The 15,000-nt window shown below is 36.5% G+C and overlaps 2 protein-coding genes and 1 long non-coding RNA gene across 3 annotated transcripts in view; 2 read left to right on the top strand and 1 right to left on the bottom strand.

Annotated features, from left to right (window-relative positions):
- LOC136847579 (uncharacterized) overlaps positions 1-2,970 on the top strand; it is a 3,988-nt gene extending 1,018 nt beyond the window's left edge. Inside the window, exons 3-5 of the mRNA XM_067119302.1 lie at positions 798-1,053; positions 2,303-2,429; positions 2,722-2,970. Of these exons, the coding sequence (XP_066975403.1) occupies positions 798-1,053; positions 2,303-2,429; positions 2,722-2,864 (526 nt within the window). The 3' untranslated portion in view covers positions 2,865-2,970. The remainder of the gene's footprint in view (positions 1-797; positions 1,054-2,302; positions 2,430-2,721) is intronic.
- The window catches only part of LOC136847723 (uncharacterized), a 211,198-nt gene that overhangs the window by 67,361 nt on the left and 128,837 nt on the right, over positions 1-15,000 (bottom strand). The window lies entirely within an intron of this gene.
- LOC136847578 (uncharacterized) lies at positions 6,394-10,262 on the top strand. Its single transcript, XM_067119301.1, has 5 exons — positions 6,394-6,461; positions 6,574-6,758; positions 8,136-8,379; positions 9,595-9,673; positions 9,988-10,262. Exons 2-5 carry the CDS (start codon positions 6,580-6,582, stop codon positions 10,140-10,142), a joined length of 657 nt encoding a protein of 218 aa, XP_066975402.1. The 5' UTR covers positions 6,394-6,461; positions 6,574-6,579; the 3' UTR covers positions 10,143-10,262.

The raw sequence follows: 15,000 nt of genomic DNA, 5'->3' as shown, positions 1-15,000 counted from the left end.
TCACTGTCAGTTATCTGGCTTTATACTTATTTTTATAATGGGTTTACAAATTAGTATAGAAATTATGGTGGGGACAGAGTAAAGCCAGGTACCTGGCTAAGGGATTTGGTCACTAATCTTAGATGAAAGGGAGGAAAAGTTTTACGGTAAAATAATAAAAAGAGTGGGGCAGACCCATTTCCTATTATGTATGATCTAAACAGATTTAAAGTCAAGGTTTTTGTTTATTTTATTGTGCCACGAATATTTCCGATTCTGAATCTATCATTATTTCATTACTATTTCTGACAGATTTTTTACCATGCATCAACTTACAGCTGTTACTGATGCACAGACATTTGAAAATGGAAAGATGTAAAAACATTTTTATAATTTACTAAATACTTTTTGTTGCTTGGCCTTTTTGGCCTATAATTATTGATGCGGAACTTTTTACCATCTAATCATTCATTTTCACTTTCAAAACCTTATTGATCCATGCTTAACTTTTATCAGCTTCCCAGAATTACAGCTGCATAACCTTTACTAGTTCCTAAAAGTAATGCTGCATAGACTTTAGAAACTGAAATACGATTGGTGGATAACTTTCATCACTTTTAAAAAAAAATACTGATGCATTACCTTTATCGCTTTGTAAACTTCTAAAAATTACTGATGCACAAACTATAATATCACTTCTAAAACAAACCTCAAAAGTCTACCCATTATCACGCTGTAAACATTCCTGATGTCTAACCCTTCGGAAATTCCTCCAAGTGACTGAAACGCCAACTTTCCTCCTCCACCCCAAAACCCAGCGAAATGAGGCTGGACAACATAGGTGAAGCACCAGACCAAGACTGCTCCTTGCACGGTCTCCGGAGCAGCGTCAAGCGCGAGGGAGATGCGGCTGTCCTACACACCACTGACAGCGAAGTCCTCATATCCTTTGACGTCTCAGTGAACGAGACGGAAGTTCGATGCGTCCCGAAGGAAGAAGACAGGGCCCCGGTTTTACTGAGACGCAGCTGGTGGAAGAAAGCGCGAGAGGGCATCAAGAAGGGCATCAAGAAGGTAAGAAATCTGGACTGACCGCATCTGCTTGATTGGTTTCTTTGCTGTCAAATGACGTTGCAACAACCGAGGTCATTGGTGTTGGAAGAGTCTTCAGGCTTTTGTTGCTCAGAAATGTAGCTTTATCTCAACTTATTCTTTTGAAGCGTCAGAGAGAACAAGGAAATAAGCACATGACGTCGAAACTACTGAATGTATTAGTGTTGGATGAACCTACAGGAATGTAGCCTCTTCTTTGTGTATGCTTTTGAACCTTTAGAGAGGACAAGAAAATAGATAAACAAATAGCTAGAAAAAATAAATTACACAATCTTACTTTGCTTATGATACGGAATAATAATAATAATAATAATAATAATAATAATAATAATAATAATAATAATAACAATAATAATAATAATAATAATAATAATAATAATATTGTTATTAATATCATTATCTGTGATGTGTAAACATTCATATATATCTATAGCCAAAGCGTCTATCATCTTAATAAGCTGGTAACAAAAGAGATATATTAATTAAGACTAACATTGGGTGACCTTGTACTCTGAAATCTAACTGAACAAATTGGCACAATACATAGCTTGAAGGGAACCTTATTGTTTTCTAAAAATTTAGAAGGGCTATCCTTAAGAAAATAAACTGTATATAACGACGAATACGCTTACTTTTAAATAGAGTGTAGCTGGGACTTTGAAACAACATGACCTATTTGTGACGAATCATTTCCAATCTGTCTCTTGTACAGAGAACTATTCTTCCGAAGTATGTTGTGCGTTTTTGGGCATCGTTTCTACTCGTTGGCTTTGGCTTAGGGCTCGGAAATACCGAGTAGGAAGACAAAGCCTGCATCAAAGAGTTAATTCAAGTATCCGAATAACTAGAAAGATTTTCTGTCTTTTCAAATTGAGAAGTTGCTGTTATATAGTATATTGTGCCATTCAGCGTAGTTCCTTCGGAACAGGTCAAATGAATAGTAACAGAATCTTAACGTGAATGTTGCCACTACGGAAGAACCGAATAAATTTCAATCTTTTTTAGTCTTTGTACCAAGTAATCTTCATATATCCACGCCAGTAATTTAATATTACAGATAAATATATGCAAAACAAAAACTTGAAAAACTGAGATATAAAAACGAAGTATGCTTGTCAAGAGCGAAGTTATTATAAATCACGGTACTGGAAAGAAACAGGCAAGTGATTAGCAGGAATCCCATTTTAAAAAGCAAATTCTCGTCTTACAGGTGGGCAGGATAATAAAAAAAATTGTAGCTTGTATACCAAAATTACCCAAGTGTAAAACAGTGCCCCTCGTTCGTTGCTGCAAAGACGGTGTAGTTGTAGTACTCCGAGACGAGCCTCGGTTGCTCGGTAAGTGTAGTTTCTTGTCCTGTTTATTTGATCTCATAAGGAAGTTAATTGCTTTATCATCAGTTTTTGAATATATAACGCAACTGCTCTGAGCAGCGTAGCGAATGTGGAAGGAAAAGTTTTTATCTTTCAAACGTAAATCTGTTGATGGTTTCGTGCGTTATATGAAGAAAGGATTTGCATTCATGTATTACGTATCAAAATGACGGGTAATTTAATATGAAGTAATAAATCCTGATTACAAAAAAACCTTATCTTAGAGGAATCATAAACAGGTACTTCCTATTTACAGACGTGAGGATGATGGATTTGGAAATGGGCTCAGAAACAACGGTGCCTGAAGAGGCTGCCCTCGTCCAGAAAGTCGTCGATGCCAAAGGAAAGATTTCTGAAGAACTGGAGAAAACCATTTCAGAGAAGCTGCGAAGTCTTTGAGACTTCCAACACATGTGGGATCGACAAACATACACATATGATTATAGATTCATGATAATGATTTCATTGTGTATCTTATGATTCAATAAAGTCTATAAATTTTGAAGCATTTTTACAGAAAAGCTATCTTTCCGTACTTCAAATTATCCTGGTTTTTAAGGCTTAATATTTTCAGGTATAATTTATGACAAGAATGCGCTTGAGTCTGAGTTCTGAAAGTATTATTTCAAAAAAATTTCATAATATGCTTAGAAGCTAAACCGTAGTTCAAGCTGCGAATTTTAAAATATATATACTTTTTCCGGGCAAATAAATCTTTCCAATGTAATATTGATGATGATGCTCTGATGATACCACAAAAGCAGTTATAAAAATAAAGAGAGGATCTTTAAAAATCTGAGGCTGACTACAACTTTAAGAGTATCTGTGCTAATTCTATGAATTTTCAGTACAGTGCATTATGAATAGAATGCCTGGAAAGAATCTTGTACTGTTTCCACGAAAATAATTGTAATTACTTATATGGCGATTAGCACTATCATCATTATTGTCAAATATTAAATGCAGCCTTTTTTCTAGTTCGTGCACAGTTAAGGATAACAAGCAATGTCACAAACTGTATAAGGAAAGTATGTTCAGTTCTTTATCGGCATAATGCCGTTTTTCATCTTCCAAGGAGCTATAACACTCGTTACCACCTTCATGTCATTTGGGGTTTCAGAGACCCTCTTGAAAAATAAGTTTTCACCACTCATTTCCATGCATCAGAATAGATGGTTGATGAGTTCTTTCCTATTTAACTCGGTAATTAACTGGGTCGGGAAAAGAAATTTGGGGTTTAAACCGAATGAGATCAGTCAATGAAAGTTATCAATTGAACAAAAATGAACCAGTGAACGAATATTGGGGTTTATGCCAAACTGGATCAGTTAAAGAAACTTGTGAGATCTTGACCATTGACGTTTGATGTGATTTGCATTTGTTATGTCTGCAGCATCTAATGATTCAACGAAGGTAGACAGTAATAGAAAATGACAGTTGTTTCAGGTTTACTTTCTTTCATAATGGCCCCAAGACCAAATAAAAGAAATACAAAAAATCGTTTCCGAAACTTGCAACAGATTCTAGGAATCTAGTATAAGTAGCACTGGTCACAATGCGTCCAGCAAAAAACAACAGAAGGTTATTCGGCGAGGAACTATGATATTTTAAACTAGTCATTAATAATTGCGGCTGATAATAAGTGGAATATTATATATTTCACTTATTATCACACACACACGCACGCGCACACAAACACACACATATGTCTACCTATCTATCTATCTATCTATCTATATCTATATATAGATAGATATTTCAAGAGTATGTAAAATCGATTGAAAGGTTAACTGTTATTGTATTTTGTATGTTGAATAAAAGCAACATCGTCATTTTAAAGGAAAACAACTCGAATTTTCTCTACTTAAGGAAATGAACTCATAAATATTATTCGTGAATCTGAATTCATTTATACATACTTACAATGCCATTTACTGCCGTTCATAACTAAAATACGAATGTAAAATCAAAAGAATAAAACTGATATTATAAACGTGTAAAATGTTGACAGATGAACAGTTCATGACATTTATCTTAAGAATATGGAATTCTCTGACCTCTTCTGTGTTTCCTTAGTAATTCAACCAGCTCTCCAAAGCTGGACACTCTCATTACTCGATGATAAAGTGACTCGCATGTCTCGGTCTCGACAAGAGAAAAAGTCAAGGGGTCGGAAAAGTCGTCCCAGAACGGTTAAGCGATAATGCTCACTCCAAGTTATTCCTCCTTTTCTTGTTTGCCACACTTACGAGTAACACTGTTTCTGGTATGAATGGCATTTGGTCAGATTAAGGCTCCTTGGCGCCAATGACCCAGGACCCTGTGACGCCAAATAAACTTACCATAAATCAATCAAAGTCACAATGAGGCTCGAGACCCGACACCCAACGGGAAGAGTAAACGACTCGCACCTAAATGTTCAGATCTAACGAAAAAAAATCTTCCAGACCAAAATTCTTTAATAAAAACACCTGCTCAGAAATCTCCATTCTATTTCTGTCGATGACTGTAAAGTATTTTTCCCAGTTCCTTATGAATGCGAGAAAGTGTTGAATATTCAAGATAAAAATAAACATGGTGAGTTTAGGGGAGAAATATTGTGAATGATCCTGCGGACTAGTGATGCGAATGAATAAAGAAGAAGCAAGAGTAAGCTGAATTTTGTGACTTGTGTACAAAGACGGAACCAACAAGGAATCTGATAGCCGAGGGAAGATACAACTGAGGGGAAAATAAAACTAAGGGAGACGAATAGGAGAATTGTAAAATTACTGAACAAAATGTTCTCGGATAAATATGCACACATATCTACTGCAAGCCTGTACATAATTATACTCGCAATATCTGATCCTGTAGCCATTCACAGAAGTGCTAAAAGCTCGCAATAAAATTCAATTGAGATAAACAGACCTTGAGCCTTTGTGTCAGTCAAGGAAAGCGAAGCTTATGAATGTGATAATCTGTGATTTGACTTAACTAGATCAGGGTTTAATGTTAACTCCTGGCTGATAAACAGATCGGTTGATTGCGTTATTGCATACTGAAGGAGCCGCAATATTCATGTTCACTGATGCCGGTAATGCACTGGGTGATAAGATGACATGGTGAAATAATGATGTTGAGTAAAAACGAAGTATTGAAAATTCTTATATGTTCAGTGTTATATATACTTATATATATACACCATATATATATATATATATATATATATATATATATATATATATATATATATATATATATATATATATATATATATATATATATATATATATATATAAAGAGAACGGGAGAGAACTAAAGATATCCGTTGTTATTACCCTCTAAAAACAAAAAGTGAATCTTATAGGTAATTTTCTTTGTGGAGTACTGGTTCAAAATGTCATTATTACTGCAATCAAAACAAGTTAGTTTCATCTTTAGCAAGTGGGAATAGCTTATGAAATGTATAAGGGGTCTTTATTTTATTTCCCCAAATTTTCAACACTTCACCATCCCACAGAACACACTTCATCAGCCTTGCATTATCCGGATAATCATATCGATATAAAGGGTCTTTGAAAACGGAACTGTTTAGTAGAGTCATTCAGATGCGTCATGCAATTAGACTGTTTCATAATTCAGGCAAAGCTTGATCAATGAAGTCAGCCAATATATTTTCATGAATAGCCACAAAATATGGACTGACTATCTCTCTCTCTCTCTCTCTCTCTCTCTCTCTCTCTCTCTCTCTCTCTCTGTGACCCTTAACACCGAAAAAACAAAATGATAAGAGATGGCGTCAAATTTACTGCTTTACAACTGCACCTACCCAACGGGCATCCTGATGGAAGCCACGCACCACCCCTCCTCAAACCCCTCCCCGCCCATCCCCAGAGCCAATGCCATGTCGCAAGGGTATATAAAGAAGCCAGCAGTGCAGTCATTCATTAGAGGCACTAAGGCACTCAACGACTAAACATTTCTAATTGTCTTACGGACTCAACGTTAAGATACGTAAGTTCTGTTGCCTTCTGTCTATTCTATCAGTTTCTGTTCTTAAGTACCTTGGAAGTTTTTACTTTGTGATGATGTATAATTGTTTGAGTTATCTACCTTATTTTTACAGGTAAGAATGAGGGGAGCTTTGTGGAATGGACTGATGCTACTCTTGACATTATGTCAGGTGAGAAATTCGGTTTCTCTGCCTAACTTCAACGAGTCCTCTCTTGCCGGGACCGACAAGACCGAAATTGAGATCCTCAACGATGACGTTGACTTACTCTTGCAGTCTGTCGCCGATGCTCTTCCCAGGTATTCTCATTTGAAGCGTATGAACTCAAAGAAATCTTCTATAAAAAGTTCAGTTACACAGTTTTTTGTTTTGTTTAATTCTTTATTTTTTTATTCCTTATTCATCCTTGTCCCGGAGGCAGTATACAAATAGTGCATGATACCGATTTTAGCTTTGGAATCTTCATGGGCTTTGATAACCATAATGATATTCGTTCCGTCCAGTGGCTCTGAGTCCCGCTGAGTGTCCCTGACACTTGGGCCAGACTCTGATGTTCTGTTTAAGGTTAACTATTATATTTCTAAGTACAGCTGGAAAATAAACCACTATCACACTACTCATTTTACACGGCCTTTAGTGGGCTGGGTTGAGGGTTAAGGGGCGGCACTCGAAACATCTTCTCTTGGTATTGGAGCTTGCTATGCTACCGACTTAGCGAAGGGATATTATATTACGGTGCTGAGAACCGCTTTCCCTTAAGCATACCTTCTAGTATGATTCCGAGTTAGAATGAGGATTCATTACTCAAGACTGAATTATCATCTAAAAACATTTCTCGTTGCTTTTAAATATCTAAGCCTTCTTTAACATATTCGTCTCATTACTTATTTGCACTTTATTATTATCATTTACCTTGCCTTATACATATTTTTTTATAACGGGTTTACACATAAAGTTATGATGGGGCTAGAATAGTGACAGATGCACGGCAGAGGGAGGTGGTCTCTAACCTTAGATTAAGGAGAGGAAAGGTTTTACACTGAATTAAAAGAAAAACGCGAGAGATTCCCTTCCTATTATAAGTGATCTAAACAGAATGAAAGTCAAGCCTCATGTGCTTCCTTTATCGTATTACGAATATTTCAGATTCATATCCTATCATAATTATTTCTGATAGATTTTTAACCAAACATCACTTTACAGGATGATGCATAGTCTTTTGAAATAAAAAAACAAAAGAGGTAAAAACAGTTTTGTAGTTTCCTAAATATTTTCTGATGTATGGTCTTTATGACCTAAAATTATTGATGCAGAGCTTTTTGTCATCTAAGCGTTACTGATGCATAACTTTTATCACTTTCTAAACCTTACTGATGCATAACTTCTATCAGCTTTCCAGAATTACAGCTGCTTAACCTTTACTAGTTCCTAAAATGAATGCTGTATAGCCTTTCTAAATTATAATAAGACTGATAGATAACCTTAATTTAAAAAAAAAAAACACTAATGCACTTTCTAAACTTCTAAACATTCTGATGCTTACAGTACATCATTTCAAAAAAACAACACAAATGCTCTACCCATTAGCACTCTGAACACATTCCCGATGTCTAAACTTTTGAAATTTCCTAAAAGTGACTGAAACGCAACTTTCCTCCTCCCCCGCAAAAACCCAGCGAAATGAGGCTGGACAACATAGGTGAAGCACCAGACCAAGACTGCTCCTTGCACGGTCTCCGGAACAGCGTCAAGCGCGAGGGAGATGCGGCTGTCCTACACACCACTGACAGCGAAGTCCTCATATCGTTTGACGTCTCTATGAACGAGACGGAAGTTCGATGCGTCCCGAAGGAAGAAGACAGGACCCCGGTTATACTGAGGCGCAGTTGGTGGAAGAAAGTGCGAGAAGCCGTTAAGAAGGTGGGTCTTGGTTGACTGGATTTGATTGGTTGGTTTATTTATTGTCACGTGACGTCGCAACAACCGAGGTCATTGACGCTGGACGAACCTTCAGGCTACGATTATTCAGAAATGTGGCTTTTTCTTATCTTGTGCTTTTGAAGTTTCAGGACACAAAGGAATAAACAAATATGAAGAGGAAATCAGTTACATAAGCTCACTTTGGTGATGAAACGAAACAATACGGTTTTGGTCCTTTCCAAAAGAATTTTATTATTGTTATCATTCATGATGTGTAAACATCCGTGTACATCCAACCAAAGAAACCATCATCTTATTAACCTTTAACAGAGGAGATCTGATAGTTTAACTTTACATGGAGTGATCTTGTGCACTTCCCAAAATTTAGGAGCGTAACCGTTCATAAAAAAAACTGTAAATAACGATTTATTCACTTACTTTCACATAGATTATAACTGAAACTTTGAAACATCATCATCCCTTGTACTATATTATACTCAATCTATATCTTGTAAAGATAACTATTCTTTCAAAGCATGTTGTGCCTTTTAGGGTATCGTTTCTAATCTCCTAAAATGTTAGTTTTACAACATATCTGAGCACACTAGTGTCAATAACTGTGTCAAGGATGCTTCAACCTATTATCTGTAGAAAATAGGCGGACGTGAATGCGAGCTGGGATCTTTATCGAATGTCTCCTACCACATCTCTTGGCTCAGGGCTCAGAAATAAGGAAGAAAAGGTCAAAGAATGTCTCAAAGAGTTAACCCAAATATCTGAATGATCAGATATCTTTTCTGTCATTTTTTAAATTCAGAATTTTTTGTCATACAAAATACTGCTTTTCGTGATTTTGCCATTCAACAAAATTTCTGAGGAACAGGTCAAAAGAACGGCGACAGAATGTCAGTTTGAATATTGTCCCTGACGGGAGAACCGATGGAATCTCAGCCATTGTTAGTCTTCGTTTCACGTAACACTCAAATATCCACACCAACATCTTTACTGGTGTTATACAAAACGATAACTATAAACAAGTTTATCAACAGTGATGGCATTACGAAATCATCCCACTGCCACGATTTTGTAATAGCGTCATACTTGCCGTTATGGCAAACTCAGGAGTGATGTCATTACAAAAATCATCCCAGTGACAAGAAATAGCATTGTAAGTAGGCAGAATCCCATTTAAAGAAGGAAATTATCATCTAACAGGTGGGCAGGAAAGTAGCAACCGACATTGCTGTGACAGTCATTGTAAGTGCAGTGCTCCTAGACGAACCTAGGTTGCGAGGTGAGTGTAGTCTTATGTCCTTTGTATTTGAAGAGATATTGAGTAACTGGTGACTTTATCAATTTATCAATGTCTAAAGCAACTGCTCTGAAACACTGTAGCGAATATGTAACATGCTAAAAGGATTTACATTCTTTTAGTAACTATCAAAATTAGACAGCAAGTCGTCCTTATGGTAAGTTAGCATGCAAATCCGGCTCGACTGAAGAGCCTAATGAATACTGGACTAAAATCACAAACTAATGAATACTGGACTAAAATCACAAACTAAACTTATCTCAAAAGAATCATAACCAAGCACTTCCTATTTACAGACGTAAGGGTGATGGATTTGGAAATTAGCGGGTCCAAGGGCTCAGGAACTACGGTGCCTGAAGAGACTGCCCTTTTGGAGAAACTCGTCGATGGCAAAGACAAGATTTCTAAAGAACTGGAGGAGACCATATCAAAAAAGCTACGCAGTCTTTAAGATGTCCAAAAGACATGCGCTCAACAAACATGCACAAGTAATTATAGATTCATGATAATGATTTCATTATGATTTTGGTCATTCAATAAAATAATTGCTTTTAAGTATTGTTAAACAAAATCTTTCTTTCTCCATATTTTGAAGACTCGACATTTTTGGCATTTATTACTAGTGCTCAGAGGATAAGCTCTATTTAATATTCAGAGGATAAACCCTATTCATATGGAACAAGTCTACAGAGTCCATATGGACTTGAAATTCCAGCTTCCAAAGAATGTGGTGTTTATTTGAAAAGAATTACAGAAGATAATGGTAAATACAGAAAGAAGAGAGCGGTTATTAGATCATTTACCTGATTATTTATTAATATATTATAATAAATAAATAGGTGCAAATATAAATGAATTATTACAGTACAAAGTTTACTGTTTTGGGGTAGTATTGCCTTGCATCTTCGCTTGAACTTTTGAGGTTTTAATTGCACAACGTCCTCAAGGAGACTGTTCCACAGTCTAACGGTGTGGGGAAAAGAAGACCTCTAGAACTGAGATTTCACCAGTGTGGAACATTTGCTGCAAATTGGTGATGCTGTTCAACAAATTTGGTTGCTTCCGGCAGGAAAAGAAGATAAGGAATCTATTGTGACAACAAGAGATCTCTGTTAAAATACAAGTCACCACGAACCACTCTATCTCAGATAAATCTATGGTAGAAATAAACATCCAAGCCGGAAGGCAGTACTCTAGTTAAGGAAGGACAAATGACCTAAAACAGACCTTACGTATAATACCTACCATCCGACATTTGTTGACACTTTCATTAGATGTTTCTCAAAAGTAAGATGTGAGTCAAAAGTCACTGACTCTTTCGGCAGAGTCCCATCCACTTAAAGGGGAGGATGGGGTGGAAAATCAGCACGGAATCTACTAATCACTTGAGTTTTCCTTTTACTGTAGTTCAAATTTTACTGGCCCGCTCCAATTCACGATTGAGACTAAGGCAGCTTCGTTTCTCAAAAAACAGAGACTTTACTACATCCACATGCAAGTGATATGGTTGTTGGCCTGGAAAACAAGATTGATCAGTATGCCGGTGATGTAACTCGGCGGGCTTATTTGGGACTGAATTGGAAATGAAATGGTCTCACCAAATTACCGACGAGGCGGTAATTTGCTGAGACCAATTCATTTCCAAATTCAGTCCCCAATAAGCCCGCCTCGTCGGTAATTTGGTGAGACCATTTCATTTCCAATTCAGTCCCCAATAAGCCCGCCGAGTTACATCACCGGCATACTGATCAATCTTGTTTTCCAGGCCAACAACCATATCACTTGCATGTTTTAAAATAACAGCGAACAAGAACACTACCTAGTGGAACACCAGACAACATAGGTCTTGGTTCGCTAAAGATCCATCAACAGCAACTCGTTGCCGCCTACCTGTAAGGAAATCTTGGAGTAATCCTAAAACATAACCAACAACTCCAATATTCTGAAGTTTAAAAATAAGAGCCTTATGATTATGTTTATGACAAGACTACTCTTGAGTCTGAGTTCTATAAATATTTAAGTTTTTGAAATTATACAATATGCTTTTAGAAGTTTGCGTCGGTATGCGAGGTGTGAGTTGTGTGTTTTAATATTTATAACTTTTTCGTGGAAATAATACAAAAGAAGTTAGGAAAATAAACAGAATGTCTTCAAGCATTTGAGTCTGACTGCAACTTTAAGAACATCTTTGCTAATAATATGAGTTTCTAGCACAGTTATTAATAGACTGCCTCGAAAGGCTCGGAACTGTACTTCTGCCAAAAAATTACTATAATTATCGTTAAAATAATAATACTAATTATTATTATTATTATTACATGTAACATTTTTATTGCCCTTGTACTGGCTACTACCATTAGTGCCGTAGCTTCTATAAGGTCTCATTGCGACGGTAATTAAATAACATTAGCTGATTCTGTATCGAAATTCGATTGTTTGCTGTGCTTATGTTGTATTACGCTTGTCTGTTATCCTTAGTAAAATCATCACTGTTGTTAGTGCTCCATGAATTGTCTAGTGAATTTAAAATCGGTATACAGCCGCGAGCCGAAATAAACCATCATTAATCATCATCTCCAACCTCGCATCTGTGGTATGCCATATTCCCTAAACAGTTACATTATTTTTTCTTCATTGAGACTATTTAACTATTATTTGGTACCATATCAAAGCCCGTTGTACAAAGAACAAAATCCAGTAAAAATAATAATAATAAAAAAAAACAATGTAAACATTGCTTCTCAGTTTAATTATAACAGATGTTACTGGTATTCATTTGAATGAGCGTTCAAAAGAACACTTGGTTGGTTGAAATAGAATAGACGTAACTTACAGCAGAAGCAGAAGGCATAGTATATGCTTTGTGTGTGTGTGTGTGTGAGTGTGTGTGTGTGTGTGTGTGTGTGTGTGTGTGTGTGTGAGAGAGAGAGAGAGAGAGAGAGAGAGAGAGAGAGAGAGAGAGAGAACGGAGGTTAAAATTCACTGTTATAGAAAACTATCACTGCGCGATATGAAGAGGGTAACTTAGCCTTTCAAAGCTTTGTTGCGAAAAGTTCTGGAATCTGAATTAAAATAAATATTTTTCATATTATTGAATAATGTGCCTTTTTTAATGCCTTAATCAAATGGATCCCTCGATGATGCCAGTCAGGCCTTCACGCCTAATCATTTCTCCAGGCCCTTAGAATTCAAAAAGATCAAGAATCTGAATTAGCCTATTTATCTGATTTGAGGCATGGATCCACCTGACTGAGAGGTCTGCTATTTTAAAATAATAATAATAATAATAATAATAATAATAATAATAATAATAATAATAATAATAATAATAATATTAATAATAATAATAAGCAGATATGTGAACAAATGACGATAATATAACATGGGTTCGACTGTCAAGATGGGGAAAGAGACGCTGTCCCGACTGCCCAGCGACAAGTACAAACATGTAGTTTACTACCCGCAGGCCATCGTTGTTTCACACAAGGGAAAAAAATATATGCATGGCCACATTATATTTTATTACGTAGCTTGCGGCTTGACCTGTAATTTACTATTATATTTATTTTAACGTCAGTTCCACACTTAAAATGGCGATGTAAGAGTGCAGTGTTAGTCTCGGGTGCTTGGTTAGAGTTCGAAGTTTCACATAAGGGCTCCTCTTCCCTTGATCACCTAACCACACTTACAGGCTGCCCTTAGCGAAGGGCCCGTGCTGACATAAGGCCGGCTTGATCTAAACCAAGAAACCGACCGGTGATAGAATCTAGACCCCTAAACTTCTAATATTTATAAAAGGATAACAACTACTTTTTCTGCAAGTGCGTATCCTTCTTGCTATACATACATACGTACGTACATACATACATATACACATAATTCTATGCGATATTCTCACTGTGCATAACGGCATTCCAATGAGGTTATTCACACGATCTAAATTTTTATTAATTAAGATAAAAAAATAGAAGGTATATATATCTAAACAGGAAGCCTTACGGGTTCCCATACATACCTTATCTCTAACGATGTCTTATCACTGACAACTCCCAACAGACTCCCACATTAATATAAGTAGTGTAACATGAAGATATAAAAACGTTGTTAACAAGGTCGCATGTCTTATGGGCTGATTTGGAGCAAAGCCCGTGCAAGTATAAGACAAGATTTATTAAAAAAAAAAAAAAAGGCCCCATAAACGTCCTTCGCTGTTGCGTGGTCAAGTTTGGTCTTTTTGTTCGATCAAGAGAAATGGAGTATTAGCGATAATCCACATAAGTAAATTCGAGTAAAAGATTCCGTTTATTTTTCGTTCATAAAACTGCATACAAACGGCAATCGTAGTCTGACAAATGCAGGACACAAATAGACTTTTCTTACGTAGGTTTGGTGTGTTAAAAGCTCACGGATGGGGAGGGGAACCCCTCGAAGTTAGTGCAAATAGTATCAATACCATAATATACTTGAAAAACCTGCACGAAAAAACCTGCACAACAAAGGTCTTGAGGTTTCCTGCAATAAATAATAATAATAATAATAGGTTCTATTGAATATTATTGCTGCTTCAGCTGCATTTATTTTGTAGAAGACTTTTTCTATTTTCCTTATTGCGGACTTCTCTTCAGTGGAGGTGCGTGCTAACAGCTCGCCTATATTTGTCATTTCATGGGGAAAAGTCAAAATCTGGATTCTGCTTCTTTATATATTCTATACAGTTAGTTATATACAATTGTTGCCGCGACGCGTTTCGACAGACTCTTCTGTCATTCTCAGCAGGAGCTAGTAGAGGACTGGCAGAATAATAATAATAATAATAATAATAATAATAATAATAATAATAATAATAATAATAATAATAATAATATATGAAGGGAGTATACCCTCTTTTAAACAGGTCTTATTAAAAAGGATGGCTGTATTATGCGAATTTATCTTATATAGTGTCTTTTCTATTTTCCTTATGATTCGCTTTTCGGGCTCAGCGATGTTAGTCAGCAACTGGCCGATATTCATATTGGAAAAAGGATAGTGTGTATATAATGCTGTTTGAGCCGCAGCCCATGTTTCGTCCTCTGGACGTGGTTGAAGATGATCAAGACCCCCCTATAAATACCGACCAAAGCGCCTTGTTTCTCCAGATCTTCTTCAACCACGTCCAGAGGATGACCAACGAGCTGGTCGAAACATGTCGACGGTACCTGAAATAGAACCTGAATCCAGACGAAGGAGGATTTCTGATTGGATATTTCAGTAAGGCTTCCCGCATTCCACACACTATCCTTTTTCCAATACGAATATCGGCCAGTTGC

This window comes from Macrobrachium rosenbergii, chromosome 17 (assembly GCF_040412425.1).
Source record: "Macrobrachium rosenbergii isolate ZJJX-2024 chromosome 17, ASM4041242v1, whole genome shotgun sequence".
Classification (NCBI taxonomy): domain Eukaryota; kingdom Metazoa; phylum Arthropoda; class Malacostraca; order Decapoda; family Palaemonidae; genus Macrobrachium; species Macrobrachium rosenbergii.
This window is presented reverse-complemented; position numbering and strand designations above follow the sequence as displayed.